The sequence below is a fragment of the Ornithorhynchus anatinus genome, chromosome 14, assembly GCF_004115215.2.
Source record: "Ornithorhynchus anatinus isolate Pmale09 chromosome 14, mOrnAna1.pri.v4, whole genome shotgun sequence".
Taxonomy (NCBI): Eukaryota; Metazoa; Chordata; class Mammalia; order Monotremata; family Ornithorhynchidae; genus Ornithorhynchus; species Ornithorhynchus anatinus.
In genome coordinates this window covers 15,765,768-15,782,196 of record NC_041741.1, presented here as the reverse complement: position 1 = coordinate 15,782,196, position 16,429 = coordinate 15,765,768, and the positions used below count along the sequence as shown (strand labels likewise).

Here is a 16,429-nt window from a genome sequence, read left to right as displayed (position 1 = left end):
GAGCGTAAGCTCCTCGTGAGCAGGAGTGAGCTTGTGCATTTCCCCAGTGCCTAGTACAGTGCACAGCGCCAAGTGAGCGTTCAATAAATACTACTGCTAGAATCAGTATTACTATTGCTGCCGCTCTCACTACCAGTCAGTCAGTCGATAGTATTTATCGAACATTTACTCTGTGCAGAGCACTGTACGAAGCACTTGGGAGAGTAGAATACAACAGACACATAAGTAGTACTCTATTACTGCTGCTGCTGCTGCTATTACTTCTGAGTAAAAGTTGACTCTTCAGTTAATAGTTTGCCTTTCTCTTTTTATGGCACTTGTTAAGCACTTACTGCATATCAGGCACTGTATTAAGCACCGGAATAGATAGAAACAAGCTAATCAGGTTGGACACGGTCCACGTCCCACATGGGGCTCACAGTCTTAATCCCCATTTTACAGATGAGGTAAATGAGGCACAGAGAAGTGAAGTGCTTGCCCGACGTCACACAGCAGGAAAGCGGAGGAGCTGGGATTAGAACCCAGGTCCTTCCGACTCCCAGACCCTTGCTCTTTCCACTAGGCCGTGCTGCTTCTCTATTTCGATTCTCTTTGGAACATAGGACTTGGCTTGGGGATAAGACAGAACGCTTCCTCCTTCCCTCCGGTGTCCAAAGAATAGTCGGACTGAGGTGGCCTCCCCTCACACAAGCTGCAAGCCTAACAGCCAGAGAGCTAGGTACACGATGCTGCTAGTGATGAACGCCTGCTGCAAGTCAGCGTACTTGCTGCAAAACAGAAGGGTTTTGAGGAAATAAAATGGGAAACATGAATTTATAAAGGAATTTATTGTTTATTCAGTCAAATACAATAGATATGAAAAGTTTCCCCATGGAAAAGTTTGTGTCTTTTCTGAAAAATACTTAATCGAGGAAAGGTTATTACAAAAGTACTTAAGGTGGAAATAACTTTCCATTTATGACATATTTCATACTCGCATCCCTGTCTCGGTTTTTTCCTAACAGCGATTTAAAGCTAGGCTCTTCATATTTGTGTAACAGTAAAATGAGGCTTCTTGAAAATAGATTTTCTATTGCTACATTTGCATTTAGTATTTGTAAGCATCCAAGAAGTGCAAAGTTTAAAAACATAAATGTACTTTCAATAGGTACGATATAAATATATATCTATATATATATAACAATGTGCTGCTCTCTCAAATCCTTCCGTCACATCCGCAAGCTGGCCTTCTAAGTTTCAATTTTTTAATACCACCAGATTTCAGCGTCTTCAAACTTGCACGATAAGAAAATTGGTCTTACCTTGCACCACCCTCAGAGTGCCAAGAAAGAAAGTACAATGAATTTCCTCTGTTAAATGGTGTAACTCCCAAAGGTCACCTACACCTCACCATATTGACTCAGTTCATTTCACTCCATATCCTGCAAAAATAAATCTAGGGCATGACAGCTGACATTATTGCTCACTGAAGTTCTAGTAATATAGTTCTTTAACATAAGACAGAAATAGACTGAAATTTGATAACACTTCAATCCGAAAGCAATCCAAAACCACATGTATGCCCCCCACTTTCTTATTGATGCATTTTCTTAAAGCTGATGTTGGTGGGAGAAAAACTGGTTTTCCTTGAAACACAAAGCAAGGACCAGAACTCTGTCCCTCTCCAGGGAAATGTTAAACCCGGCAAGATCGCTCTGACCAGAAAGGATCCTGCCATGTTGCCTCACTCCCCTGATCACATCTCTTAACTTCATTCGTTTCTTTCATTTCCAAGCCTCACGTTCTCCTTCTCCGCTTCGATTTGGTGATCCGGAGGCTGCCTGCTGATTTATCTGTGAGCGTCTAAGTTTTTCTTTATTTCAATCCATCGATCAATAGTATTTATTGAGCGCTTACTATGGACAGAGCACTGTACTAAGCGCTTGGGAGAGTACCATATAACAGAGTTAGTAGACGCGTTCGCTGCCCACAAGGAGCTTACGGTCTAGAGTCAAAAGAGAACGGTGCTGCCAACTAGGGTTTCTGGCTAGGATGATGTGGCAGTGCCCATCACACGTCGGAATCTTTCTGCTAAGTCTAGATTGGGCCAGTGAAATATGCCGAGCCCAGTGGGGCTCTGGTGTACGGTTTACCCATCCCCCAGACCCATGACAGCCTCGTTGCTCACAATGATGTCCACCCACAGCCCGAGGAGATCTACAGAAGCAGCTGGGTGTGTCTCCTCAGAATAAAACTGCCTCTCATCGGGTCTGAGGGACGGGGTTCTAGGCCCAACTATTTCCAGGTCAGTATACCAAGTCCCTCCTCTCCTCCACTTCACATCCATGCACCTGTGACCCAGGAGGCTTAGTTTACCATATGGGAAGGAAAATCCTAATGCTATGGAACAGCAAGCTAGAGCCAAAGTCCTGAGGGTTGTGATGCTCTTTACAAATAGAACAATCCCATTTTACAGATGGGGAAACTGAGGCACAGAGTGGTTTAAGGGGTTTGCCCTTGTACCCCCAAAGGATCATGGGCAAGGAAGGGACTAAGAGCTTGAGACGCCTAATTTCCCAGAACCCTTTGTACCCGAGAGGGGCCACGTATCTTTCCTGAGACATTTTCAAGATGGCTAAACGTGCCCTGCCTGAGTCACTTTTTTTACCCAGCATCCGGGGCCCTTTCGTTTCTCTTCCACATTTTTTCAGGCTGCCTGACTTTAAAGTTCTAGACATTTCACATTTCCAGAAACGTTAGTCTCATTTGCAGCTAGTGTTGGGTGAAGGCGGGAAGGGAAGGAAAAGAGAAGATTTGGGGGAGCGTCTACTTCTTCTGGTGAAGCCCGAACAAAAGGCATCTCCACATTTTGCAAGGTCATTGCCTCTTTCCTCAGTGGAAACTGAATAAAATAAAATAAAATAAAGGCATGAATGGGAGAAACTGCTGCTCTCCCTCCCCCCACCCAGATCTGGTAGCCGTTTAACATCAGGAAAGACTTTAAACATACACTCCCTTAGAGCATGAATGCTTTAGCTCGAGCTTTCCATAAAGCCCAGAGGTTTGGTCAGACACTCCAAATCTTTATCAACTACGGCTCAAAACAGATCCACTGCTGTCGAAGGCCACCTCCTGCTCAGACAGAATGAGTTCATCCTCTTTGCTCTGTCCTCCCCAAACAGCGCTGACTTTGAGCATAATTATAAGTCATAATGGTGATATTTGTCAAGTACTTACTTGGGGACAAGCACTGTACTAAGCTCTGGGGTAGATACAAGATGGATGGGTATCCCGTATGGAGCTCACAGCCTACGGGGAGGAGAACCTGATTTTACACTTTGCAGACCAAATGGCCCCTGTCACCAAGCAAGGAGAACTAATCCCTAAAAGGAGCAAATGTCTCAGGTTAAAACAAACAGTGCTGTTTCTCCAATAAAACCATCTCCCCCAACAAAATCTGTGTTTCTCATAAATGGCTAAGAGTCTAATCAATAGCAAAATACACTGGCAGTGAAGCCACCATTTAAGCAAAGAAAGAAAAAAAAAAGAAAACTTCAATAGTGACAAACTTCCCTTATAATTTTTTTTAAATGATGTAATAAGATTGCAGGTGATTTAATTTTTTTTTTCTACTAAGCCATGAGGTAAGAACATCTGCTCGGTCTTCTGCTTGTTCTTACAGCTCAGTTTTGCCCGGCTGAATAGGGCTGTCGCCGCTGCCGTTTTCTTTGTCGATGTTCTCTTCCACGGCCGCGAAGGACAACGAAGCCGAATTTATGCAATATCTTTTGCCGGTCGGACGGGGCCCGTCTTCGAAGATGTGCCCGAGGTGAGCACCACACTGAAAGAGAACAGCCATGGACAAGGGAAGATCTGTAAGAATCAGGACTGACAGATACATTTGTTTCGAGAAGCACCATGGCATAGTGGATAGAGCCCGGCCTGGGAGTCAGAAGGTTGTGGGGTCTAATCCCAGCTCCACCACTTGTCTGCATTGTGACCTTGGGTAAGTCACTTCATTTCCCTGGGCCTCCGTTACCTCATCTGTAAAATGGGGATTGAGACCGCGAGCCCCATGTAGGACGGGGACTGTGTCCAACCTGATTTGCTTGTATCCACCCCAGAGTTTAGTACAGTGCCTGGCACCTAATTAGCACTTCAAAATACCATTATAATTATTATCATCATTATTACCTTGGAATATTTCCTTGGAATGGACTGTCAGAAACCATCAGCGCTGACACTGAAGAGAAAACCTGGGACGCTTTGGCTCAGAAATCAGAGAAGAACCACTGGATTTTAAAATCTAATAATAATAATTATGATGGTACCTCTTAAGCGCTTACTGTGTGCCCAGCACTGTACAAAATACTGGGGTAGATATGAGGTAATCTGGTTAGACACAGTCCCTCTTGGGACTCGCTGTCTTAATCCCATTTTACAGATGAGGAAGCTGAGGCACAGATAATAATAATAATGGTATTTGTTAAGCACTTACTACTTGCTAAGTGCTGTGCTAAGTGCTGGAGTAGGTATGCGGTAATCTGGTTAGACAGTCTCTGTCCCATATGGAGCTCACAGTCTTAATCCCCATTTTACAGATGAGAAACTGAGGCACAGAGAAATTAGGTGACTTACCCAAGGTTCCCAGCAGGCAAGGGGCGGGGGCAGGATTAGAATGCAGGTTCTTTGACTCCCAAGCCCACGCTCTTTCTTTTAGGCCACACTGATCTCGAATTCACTGGGAAAGCTGAAAATGGCAAGTGATTCTGTGAACTGAGTTGACATGCTACCTCCTTCGGGTAGGAAGGGTGGCAGCTGAACATTTCTTCCCCTTTTGGCTTTAGCCAGATTCTGTTCAACTGTCCGTGATGGCAGGTGATGTTTGCTTTCACGGGCGGTAAAACTTAACAGCAGACAAGCATCCTGAGCCCTTGGAACCCAGCAGAGGAGGCTGTGAGGCTGAGGGGATTTATAAGTCACGGCCTCAATGACCCGAATGATCCCTCTTCAACCCCTAGCCTAAAAGCAGCACAGGCCTTGGAGTCGGGAGGGCCTGGGTTCTAATCCCGGCTTCTGCCATTTGGCTGCCATGTGATCTTAGGCAAGTCACGTCACTTCTCCGGTCCTCAGTTCCCGCCGACCTCTCGCCCACAACCTGCCTCTGGCCTGGAATGCCCTCCTTCCTCATATCTGACAGACAATCACTCTCCCCCATTTTAAAGATTTCTGAAGGCACATCTCCTCCAAGAGGTCTTCCCTAACTAAGCCTTCTTTTTCTCTTCTCCCACTCCCTTCTGCATCACCCTGACTTGCTCCTTTTATTCATCTGCACTCCCAGCCCCACAGCAGTCACGCATATATCCGTTATTTCTTTATTTATACTAATGTCTCTCTCCTCTAGACTGCAAACTTGTTGTGGGCAGGGAATGTGTCTGTTCTATTTTTATATTGTTCTCTCCCAAGTGCTTAGTAAAGTGCTTAGCAGACAGTGAGCGCTCAAAAAATACGACTGCCTGACTGACTTACAGACTGTAAAATACTGTGAGTCCCACTTGGGACAGGGACAGAGTCCAACCCAATTGTCTCATATCTACCCCAGCCCTTAGTTCAATGCCTAGAACCTAGTAAGTGCTTAACACATACCATAAAAAAATAAATAAATGTCCACCAAGTTTATAGGTCAAGGGACAGCCCGACCCAGGGTGGCAGCAAGAGGTGGCCCATCAGCCCAATCCCGAAGAAGAATGCCATTTAGAAAGATAAAGGATCCAGCTCTCTCCTTGCTCCTCTCTTTCCCTTCTGCCTCCTTCCCCGAAATGTAGAAAGCAGGAGTTAGCGATAGCACAAGCTGCAGAGATCCTGGGGTGGAGGTAGGGGGTGGGAGGTCTCCATGCAGAGAAAAGAGCATGGGCATCCAATGTGATAAAATAGAATCCTGCAATCTGACTGCAATTCTCCATTTCATGCCCAGATAACATATGTGGCACTTGACATACTTTTGCAGTGATGTATTTCCAATGGTCTAGGGAGGTTTTCCTCCCACTTATTTCCTAGGATGTTTTTTTCTTTAGTACTGTAATTTTCTTCCAAAGTGTTTGATCTCTAAGATGAGGCACTTTCAAAGATAGACTTTTACGCTTGGGCAAAACGGGGAGGGTTTAGTAGGGAGAGAGCGGCTATAAGAAAGGCAATTTACTCTGCCAGTAGTTTTCTGTTTCCTCCTGCCGTTATTGAAGACACTTGTGTTTAAATAAGAGCATTTCCCCTTGTGCTTGTGATACCATATCTGTTGCCAAGGAAATGATTGTGAAGTCACCAGTTTAGCATTAGGATTTTACTCAAAGATCAAGCAAAAGAGAGAGAGAGAGAGATGGTGGAGAGTCTGAAACCCCTAGTGAAACACATGGGTATCTTTAATCATCAGCAATATATATGGTTGTCATCTGCAAAAGATTAATATGGTTTTGGGTTATACCAAGAACCATTTAACTTCTGAAAAAAGAGGAAAAAAACCCCAACAAAAACCTTTTCTATCAGTGGATATTTACCTTTTGGTTGATTTAGCTGACTTGGCACAAATGAATCTTGAGCTCAAAGAAATCCAAAGAACTCCACCACAAATTCAAGGAGTAATAACAATAGCCATAAATAGCCTTCAGCAGGGGAAAATATCAGGACCCAATGGTTTCCTTATAGATTTTTATGAAAAAAAATTAAGTGATTTATGGGATTCCCATTTGCTCCAGAGGCCAAATTTTCATCTGAAGAAAGGAGAACTCCCCAAACGTTTCCAAAAGAGCCTGGTTTCACTGAACTGTAGCTGAAACCAGAGAGAGATGGCAGGCTTATCTCCTCTTTCCCTTCGCTTGGACTGTAAACCAATCAATCAATCAATCAATCAATCAAACATATTTATTGCACTTACCGTGTGTAGGGTGTAGTACTAAAGTCTTGGAAGAGTACAAACAGCAATATACTTCCCCGCCCTCGATGAGCTTACACTGAGCAAGTGCGTTTCTGGAGAGGACTGGGAGGGCAACTGCCAACTGATTTTATTTCCAAGAGTGGGGATGGAAGTGATAGGTTTATTGGTGGCCGGAGAACTTGGATTCAGTACTATTTTGGTGGGGGGAAGCAAACTTGTGCACCTGAAGAGAGCAAGGGAATCAATCCAGGGTGAGAAAGCTATACAAGGTAGCCATCGAGAGAAAAAGAAGAAAGCTGAGAAGCTCTTCTCTATGAAGGATGGCTGGCACTAAGTACAGTGTTTTGTACACAGTAAGTTCTCAAAAATATGACTGAATGAATGAACCATGTAATCAATCTAATCTAATCCTATAGATCGATGTGGGCAGGGAATGTGTCTGTTTGTTGCAATGTACTCTCCCACACACTTAGAACAGTGCTCCGCACACAGTAAGCGCTCAATAAATACAATGCAATGAATGATTGAGTGTCTGTAAATTCTTTCTGGGCCGGGAACAGTGTCTGCTAATTCTGCTGTGTTGTACTCTCCAAAGCACTTAGTACAGTGCTCTGCACGCTGAAAGCGCTCAATAAATACCCTTGATTGATTGACTGAACCGGCAGCGATGCGAAGAAATGCCAAGTCCAGCAATAGAGAGCAGTTTGCTGTATTTGAGTGTAGACCCTGGGACCTTTCCTCAATTAGAAAAGGCAGTGGTGGAAGAAGCGGAAGGGATTGGGGAAATGATCAGCTGCTACTGACTGAGAGAAGCAGAGAGAAGCAGCATGGCTTAGTGGATAGAGCACGGGCCTGGGAGCCAGAAGGACCTGGGTTCTAATCCCCACTCCACCACTTGTCTGCTGCATGACCTTGGGCAAGTTACTTCACTTCTCTGGGCCTCAGTTCCCTCATCTGAGAAATGGGGGTTAAGACCGTGAGCCCCATGTGGGACAGGGTCTGTGTTCAACGTGATTCACTTGTATCTACCCCAGCACTTAGAATGGTGTTTGGAACATAGTAAGTGCTTAACAAGTACCATTATTAAAAAATCATCTGCATTAATAGAGTTGACCATGACTGGTCACCCACTGGTTCTTTTCCCCTTGATGCTCCCCGCCTCCCCAGAAAAAGAGGGAGGAACCCCTCACAGGATAAGGCTCTGAAGCTCTCTGGGGTAGTTGCTCACTATTCCTGTGGGAGAGGGAAAGCAGTGCTCTGAGGAGAAGACGGGGGAAAGAGAAAACAGAACGAGGGAGTGGAGGCTAATGGGAAAGACGGGTCTTCAGTTGGGAGCTATGGACCAGGTGAAGAAACTGGCTGATGAGGAGAAGAAGGAAGGAAGGGAGGAGGAGGAGATGGGCCAGTATGGAAAGCATTAGAACTTTTTTCAAAGAGAGAAGGAAATAAAATTTATGAGGAAAGGATAAAAAGAAAACCCAAAAAAGGAAAAGGTAAAAGTGAAGAGACCGAGAAAGTGTGCGAAAGACAAAAACAAAAAGACAAAGAGGAAGGAAGAAAATGCGCCCGCAACTTTTTAAGTTAGTGAAATCCCAATTTATTTGTTCGTGTTCCCACAATGTATTGTATTTCCCTGGCAGCCATCCCAAAACTCCATACATCTGGGGGAGGGACAACCCACAGTGTATTCTGGTTTGAGCCTTATTAATTCCTACAGTTGGCATGTAACTCACTTAAAGGAGCATACGTTTTTGTACACTACATGCCAGGGTGGAAGGCATTTTCCCTCTCCCTTGTCTTTAAAATTAAAGCTGTGACTGGGGAGAGAACTGATTTCTAAGTAATAGAAATGAAGGGGGCTGGGCTGAAAGAGACACCCCTCGCTTCTCCCCTCCCCGCCAGAGGGATATGGTTTAGTGTCAGTTCCCTGTGAGTCAGGCAGCCTGGAGGAAAGTGGATTGTTCTGAAAGTTCCAAAGACCGGGAACCCGGCCAGCTGTTCGGCTGGGGGAAGTACCAAAGTTAATCTCGGATGGGGGTGGGCATTACCTCCTCTTGGCATGCATGTTGAATTTGTCTGTGGTCCCTGAAACCCTTGATCTACCATCTTGGTTACTCTTGGCTGTGAGTTACTTCCTGTTGGGACATTACCTGCTAAGTTGAGGGAGAAGACTAATTCTACCCTGAAGAGAAACACTTTCCCAAGAGCCTGGCCCCAATTTAAAGTCCCGTGGCACGGCTAAAATATATTTTAGGTGATTTTATTTTCCTTTCTATTCCTCCCTATGAAGGGCTGCCTGAGGGGGACATTTGCTCCGGCTGATGGACGAGGTCTCTTCGTTAGTGACAGGGAGCGGGAAAATCAGTCAATCAATCAATGGTATTTATGGAGCACTTACTGTGTGCACAGCACTGTATTAAGTGCTTGGGAGAGTACAATAGAACAGGATGACAGTTGGTAGACGTGTTTCCTGCCCTCAATGAATTTACAATCTAGAGGAAGGGAGGACATGGTGGGGCGGGCAGTGGGGCCGTGGGGGGAGTTGGGATATGATTGAGGCCAATCCCAATCGCACCAGAGAGCAGGCAGTGTGCAGAGCACTGTACGAAGCACTAGGGAGAATACCATGCAAACTCTTAAACTGTGAGAGTTCTGCAAGACTCTGAGTCCTCTCCTCTTACTCATTCTACATCCTCTCTCTGAGCAGCATCGCCTCTAGAAAAGAATACAGGGAATAGGAGTCAGAGGGCCTAAATTCTAATCACGGGCCTGACGCTTGATGTGTGACCTTGGGCAGATATCACTTGACCTCCTTGGACCTCAGCTTTCTCAGCTATTAAATGGGGATTTAATAACTTTTCTCCCTCTTGAGGGCCCCAGATGGGGCAGACATTGTGTCCAGCATGATGATCTCTTATCTACCCCAGTGCTTGGCCCAGAGCAAGAGCAAAACAATTACATTCTGTTCCCACCTCTAAGGAAATAACTTCCAAATCCATGTCTTCAGCCTGCTCTTTCTCCTGCCTCATGGGATATTTCCCCCTGGATGACCCTTCAATACCTTAAACTCAGGATGCCCCCAAGCAGAATTTATCATCCTTCCTAAACTGTCTGCTCCTTTTAACTCTCCCATCACTACAGACAACATCCTATCCTCCCTGTCTCAGCAGTTTGTAACCTTGATGTCATCTTTGACTTCTCTCTGTCATTTACCTCCCACGTTCAGTCTGTCTTCCTGACAATCCTTCTGCTAAGGTATTTGAAGAATCCTTTCCCTCTTCTCCACCACCCCTCATCACTCTTTGGCGGGATTATTGTAAAAGTCTGGTCTCCCTGTGTCAAAACCCTCTCTGCCTTAATATCCTGAATATAGCTGCAGGTATCATCATCTTAAAAGGCTGTACAAGGCATAACACTGCCTTTGTCAAAAACCTCCGATTTTTTTTTGGAGGCTACTATTTCTTTGGATAGCGGGGGGAACCCAATAAACAAAACCTGGTTTCATTGTGGTATTCATTAAGGGCTTACTATGTGCCAAACACTGTATTTAAGCACTGGGTTAGATGCAACATAATGAGGAAGACACAACCCCTGACCCATCAGGGAATAATAATAATAATAAAGGTATTTAAGTGCCAACTATATGCCAAGCACTGTTCTAAGAGCTGGGGTAGATAAAAGGTAATCAGGTTGTCCCATGTGGGTCACGGTCTTAATCCCCATTTTACAGATGAGGTAACTGAGGCACAGGGAAGTTAAGTGACTTGCCCAAAGTCACACAGCTGACAAGTGGCAGAACTGGGATTAGGACCCATGATCTTGGACTCTCAAGCCCTTGCTCTTTCCACTAAGCCACGCTGCTTCACACAGACTAAGGGGTAGGGAGAACAGGCATTCTTTCTCCATTTTAAGGATGAGGAAATTGAGATACGTTTCCTGCCTCCAGTGAACTTACAGTCTAGAGGGGGAGACAGATATTAATAGAAATAAATACATTACAGATGTGTACATAAGTGCTGTGGGGCTGAAGGAAGGGTGAATAAAGGGAGCAAATCCAAGTGTAAGGGCAAATCAGAAGGGAATGGGAGAAGAGGAAATGAGAGCTTAGTCAGGGACTTAGCCCCATTTCCCTTTCCCAGCAAAGTCAGACCATTCCTCCAGTTTGATCTACTAGCTGGTGAGAACACTGAGCAAATCAGCCCACCCATCCCCACCCACCCCTCAAATCCTGAGGTACATAAAGTTGAGTAAATATCCTTTTTACCATCCCATATCCACCACCTTGTCAAATCAAGAAATATTCTGGCGTATTCTGGAGTTTGTAGGTACCTGCCAATCTCAGAAGTTCTCATAGCCTCTAATAATCATAATGATTGTGGTATTTGTTAAGCATTTACTATGTGCCAGGCATATTCTTGAGGTAGGAATATGCATTTTGCTTCCAGCATATTCTCCCTGTTACTTAGTGAGGTACCCTGCAACTCGTTAGGGGCTTAGTAAATATCACTGATTGATCTTTTGTTTCTCTCTTGCCCATAGCTTTAAATACTTTCTAAAAAAATTATTTATTTTTTCAATATCTGCCTTCCCCTCTAGACTGTAAGTTCATTACGAGCAGGGAATGGCTCTGCTAATGCTGTTGCACTGTACACGCCCAGGAGTTTAGAACAGTGCTCTGCACACAGTAAGCATTCAATAGATACCATGGATTGATGGATTGCTTTCTCTTTTTACGTGTTGGGCAATCTCTCCCTCTTCCATTCTGACATTTGTCTGAGTCATTCCAAAAACAGGCAAATGGCAAGAAACAAAGCAAATGCCAGTCAATTCTTGGCTAATAAGTCTTATTAGAAGCTACTTTCAGTGTGTCTATAGTGAGACTAACTGAGCTTTACAACTCATCGGTTCTGACTTTCCAACACAAGCCCCCTTGAGGACATTAGCTTCACAGCTGAAGCTAAAGCTAAATCAGTCAATGGATCAGTCAATCGTATTTGCTGAGGGCTTAGCGTGTGCAGAACGCTGTACTAAGCACTTGGGAGAGTGCAATATATTCAATACTAAATGCATGCCATCTAATGATTGATTATTTGGAAATATAAGGATACACAAAAATAATGGCAGCCTGTGAAACAGAAGAGGGCAGAGAAATGCAAGAAAGAATTGGGCTGAGATAGGTCAATTCCTCCTGCACAATCTCATTTTACAAGCGGGAGCTAATAAGTGGCATTGATTCACTGGCCCTGTTCAGCATGATACAGTAAATGCTCAATAAATACGACTGATGAGGATGATGATGACTTATAAGTTATCCTCCTTTCCTGTCATTCTTATGATAATAATTATAATAATTATTATTTATTTATTATTATTATTATAAATGATAAGTAATTTGTTAAGTGCTTACTATGTGGCAGGCACTTTTCTAAGCACTGAGGTAGATAGGAATTAATCAGGTTGGACATGGTTCCTGTCCCACATGGGGCCTCAGTCTTCATCCCTATTTTATAGATGAGTTAACTGAGGCACAGAGAAGTAAAGTGGCTCGCCCATGGTCACACAGCAGACAAGTGGTGGAGCCGGAACTAGATTCCTTCAGATTCCCAGGCCTGAGCTCCATTCACTAGACCATGCTGCTTTTCAATGTGATCTACAGTGCGGTCATTTAAAGCACATTGTGACACAATCAAAAGTTGCAAAAGGGTTTTGCAAGGGAGAGAGAAAATGGATCTTTGGCACTTTGAGGCCAAAGTTTTCATGTGTTGTAAACTGACCTGAGAACAGCTTGTTTCCACCCTATGCATTCCATAGGAGAAGTCGTCAGTGAGTGTAATCGCATCAGAGCCGATCACGTCATAGAAGGAAGGCCACCCTGGAACAGAGATGGGACACAGACACAAGAGATAAAATGGGTTTGGATTAGAAATGCAATTTTACAAAATGGAAATCCTCCATTCATGTCTCACACTTAACTTTTCGATTTGAGAAAGTCAAAATGAAAGGAACTGGCCCTTTTTGAGGTAAAGTATGTTTATGAGGTAAAGGATGTATGTTATGGTCCATGGCTTTCTTTCTACTATGGTTAAAATCAACTACATAAAAACCCCATTATTCATTCCAGGGACTTGTAGTCTTATCTTCCACAGGACTTCCGTCCATATCTGTAATTCATTTATTTATATTTACATCTGTCTTCCCTTCTGGACTTGTAAGCTCCCTGTGGGCAGGGAATGGTGACTGTTATAGTGTTATGTTGTTATACTGTACTCTCCCAAGTACTTAGTACAGTGCTCTGGACACAGTAAGGACTCAATAAATATGACTGGTTGACCAATCATTCCTCTAGACTGAAAACTCGTTGTGGGCAGGGACCGTGTCTACCAACTCCATTATTCTGATATATTGTACTCTCCCAAGCATCTAGCAGAGTGCTCTGCACATAGTAGGTGCTCAATACATACAATCGATTCACTGATTATCATCAGCAGCAGCAGCATATTTTTTAATGGTAATGGCTAAGCGCTTACTATTGCCAGGCACTGTTCTAAGCTCTGAGTTAGATACAAGATAATCGGGTAGGACACAGTCCACGTCCCACAGAGGGCTCACAACTTACCCCGTTTTATGGATGAGGTAACTGATCGATTGACTGATTCACACCCACTGATGGAAATTCAGCTTCAGACCCAAAGGACACCCAGTCTCCGCTTCTCTAGAAAGCTCCAATCTGTCTTTCATGTTCAATTAAAACACATTGTTCAGCTCCTTCCCTAAATAACTTCCCTGAGTGAGAAGTGGAGTAAACTATAGAACTTCTGAGAATAGAATACAGTCTCTGAAGCTTCTAGTGGATAGAGGTCGGGCCTGGGAGCCAGAAGTACCTGGATCCTAATCCCAACTCCGCCGCTCGTCTGCTAGATGGCCTTGGTTCCCTCACCTGTAAAATGGGGATTAAGTCTGTGAGCTCCATGTGAAACAGGGATTGGGTCCAACCTGATTATCTCGTATCTTCCCAAGTATGTATGACAGTGCCTGGCGCATAGTAAGCGCTTGGCAGATACCATAAAAAAAAATGTTTCTTCCATTTGAAAGTCAATTCTCTACACCATCATGGCTCCAGAGTATGCTTTGGCACCCGGTTTAAAGACCCCAACTTTAAAATGGGTTTAGCTTAATGTTTTTGGAAGAGCATTCAGAGCTGTGATAAGCCCGGAATCAGCCGAATGAGAAAAGTTTACCACCATTGTAAGCTCTAGACTGTAAACTCATTATGGTCAGGGAATGTGTCTGCTCATTCTGTTGTACTGTAGTCGCCCAGGTGCTCAGTACAAAGTTCTGCACATAGTAAGTGCTCAATAAATACCACTAACTGCTTGAGCACTGACATACATTCCGATTTTCCTCATCAAGTCCTAAGGATTCCATTTTCTGTAAATTTCCCCCCAAAATAAGCCCACAGACACTAATGTGAGGCTTGCTGGAGGGCTTGTGCACCCAAATGATGAAAGACGTGTGAAGTTGCTGAATCACGGGTGCATTTTTGCAGGAACAAAATTGATTCCTGCAGAAAGGTGACTGCTCTTGAAAAGTGTGCCCTGTACTGTTAACAGGACTGAGGAAATAAAACAGATTTCAACATTTAACAGACTTCTGGTTTCAAAGAAAAACTAATTAGTTTGGGCCAACTCTGTAGAGGAAAAAAAAAAACCCAACCAAATCCAACAGTATTGCATTCAGCGGTGACTATTAGATTGACTAAGGGAAGTTAAATTTAGATTAGTTTGCTTTCAAGATGTCCACAAATCACCAGGAAAACTTTAATGGTTTACACCATAAAGCGACGGTTCACAAAAGTAGGTAGTCTTTGCCTTCTCAGACCGAGAAGTCAACACAAATGACCTCTTCTATCTTGGACCATTTAAGTGAGTTGGTCGGTCTTGTTTGCTCATTTTAGAAAGGTTGCAATTTTTTTAAAAAATGGTATTCCTTAAGCGCTTACTATGAGCCAGGCACTGTAGTCTAATCCGTCCCGCTTGATTGGCTTGAATCTACCTCAGCGTCTGGCACATAGTAAGTGCTTAACAAATCCCATGTGACTGAGGTACGAAAGCTTCATTAGTTACTCAATACAAGACTCTGAGTCACGATCCAGTCATCTCCTGAGGAAAGCGCTAGGACATCTCTGCCTAAGGGGAATCGATCAATAAAACGGTAGCATTTACTGAACCCCTATTAAATACTGAGCACTGTACTAAGTGTTTGAGAGAGTTCAGCATTCTCTTATACTCTCCCAAACCCTCAGTACTGTGCTCTGCACAGAGTAAGCGTTCAAAAATACAACCGATTGATTTAGCAGAAGCAAAACACACATTTTCTGCCCTCAAGAAACTAACCATCTAAAGGGGGACGCCAGCAGACATAAATTATTTAGAGACAGCACAAGCCAGAGAAAGCTAATAATGGAGATACAGAGACCAGCAGAAATCAATCGTGCTACCATCTTGAACATTCTACCACTGCTGCATAACTATAAAATTAATCCCAGGCCGATAGCACTGAACCGAAGCTCCTAATTTCCAAGTTTACATCCTGGAAGAAAATTAGGCCTATATATAACTCTTACAGGCCCCACTTTAGTGCATCTAACTACCTATACTACATACAGTTTTGCTGGGAACTAGATAATCCCTTCGGTCAAAAAGTACAATATTCCTTCCAAGGGCTCCCCAAGAATAAACACAGACAGTGGGAGCATCGGGCTTAATGTTAACTGTCATCATGTGGGAAAAAAATACCCTAAAAACCAAAAACGAAACATTGCAATTCCTTTTTTTAAATGGTAATTGTTAAGCATGTGCTATGGGATAGGCACTGTACTAAGCGCTGGGGTAGATACATGCTAATCAGGTTGGGACTATGGTAGTCATAGTCACAGTCCCCATTTTACCAATGAGGTAACTGTGGCACAGAGAAATTAAGTGACTTGACCCAAGGTAACACAGCAGAGAAGTGGCCGAGCCGGGATTGGAACCCAGGTCCTTATGACTCCCAGGCCCATGCTCTATCCACTAGGCCTCGCTGAAACATGCAAGGACCTGCGGGTAATGCCTTCCAGAAACAGAAATGGAGAATTTCGACTCCTTCCTTCATCATCCACATCTTACCTGGCTCTATAGCACACTGCATTTATTCCTGAAAAGCTGCGCTCGGTCGGGTACGAGTGAATACAGTTGGGTCCTGCCAGTTTGGATTATATGTATATATTAGCGTATTTCCCGGCTCCTCCATTAGATGTAAAGTGATGTGACCACAGGAAGTCTGTCTCTCATTTCTTTTTTAACACTCTTCGATAACCAATACGGTGCTCTGGACGTAGAGGGAACCGTCGCTGAATCCGGGCTAATAACGCTAAACACTTGCTGCTAATGGGGCTTTGCAAAAATGATAGCAATCTCTTAGACTATGAAGACGAATGTATGTCATGTCTAGGGATATGCTATTTACAGGATTTCCCACCAGATT

The 16,429-nt window shown here is 43.9% G+C and overlaps 1 protein-coding gene across 4 annotated transcripts in view; it reads right to left on the bottom strand.

Moving 5' to 3' along the window:
- Window positions 1–808: 808 nt before the first annotated feature.
- MSRB3 (methionine sulfoxide reductase B3) overlaps window positions 809–16,429 on the bottom strand; it is a 114,075-nt gene continuing 98,454 nt past the window's right edge. For all 4 annotated transcript variants that reach the window (XM_029079154.2, XM_029079155.1, XM_029079156.2 and 1 more), the window contains 2 exons: window positions 12,682–12,779; window positions 809–3,820 (listed from right to left, as the gene is read on the bottom strand). In XM_029079154.2, coding sequence (XP_028934987.1) covers window positions 3,656–3,820; window positions 12,682–12,779 — 263 coding nt within the window. In that variant the 3' untranslated portion in view covers window positions 809–3,655. The remainder of the gene's footprint in view (window positions 3,821–12,681; window positions 12,780–16,429) is intronic.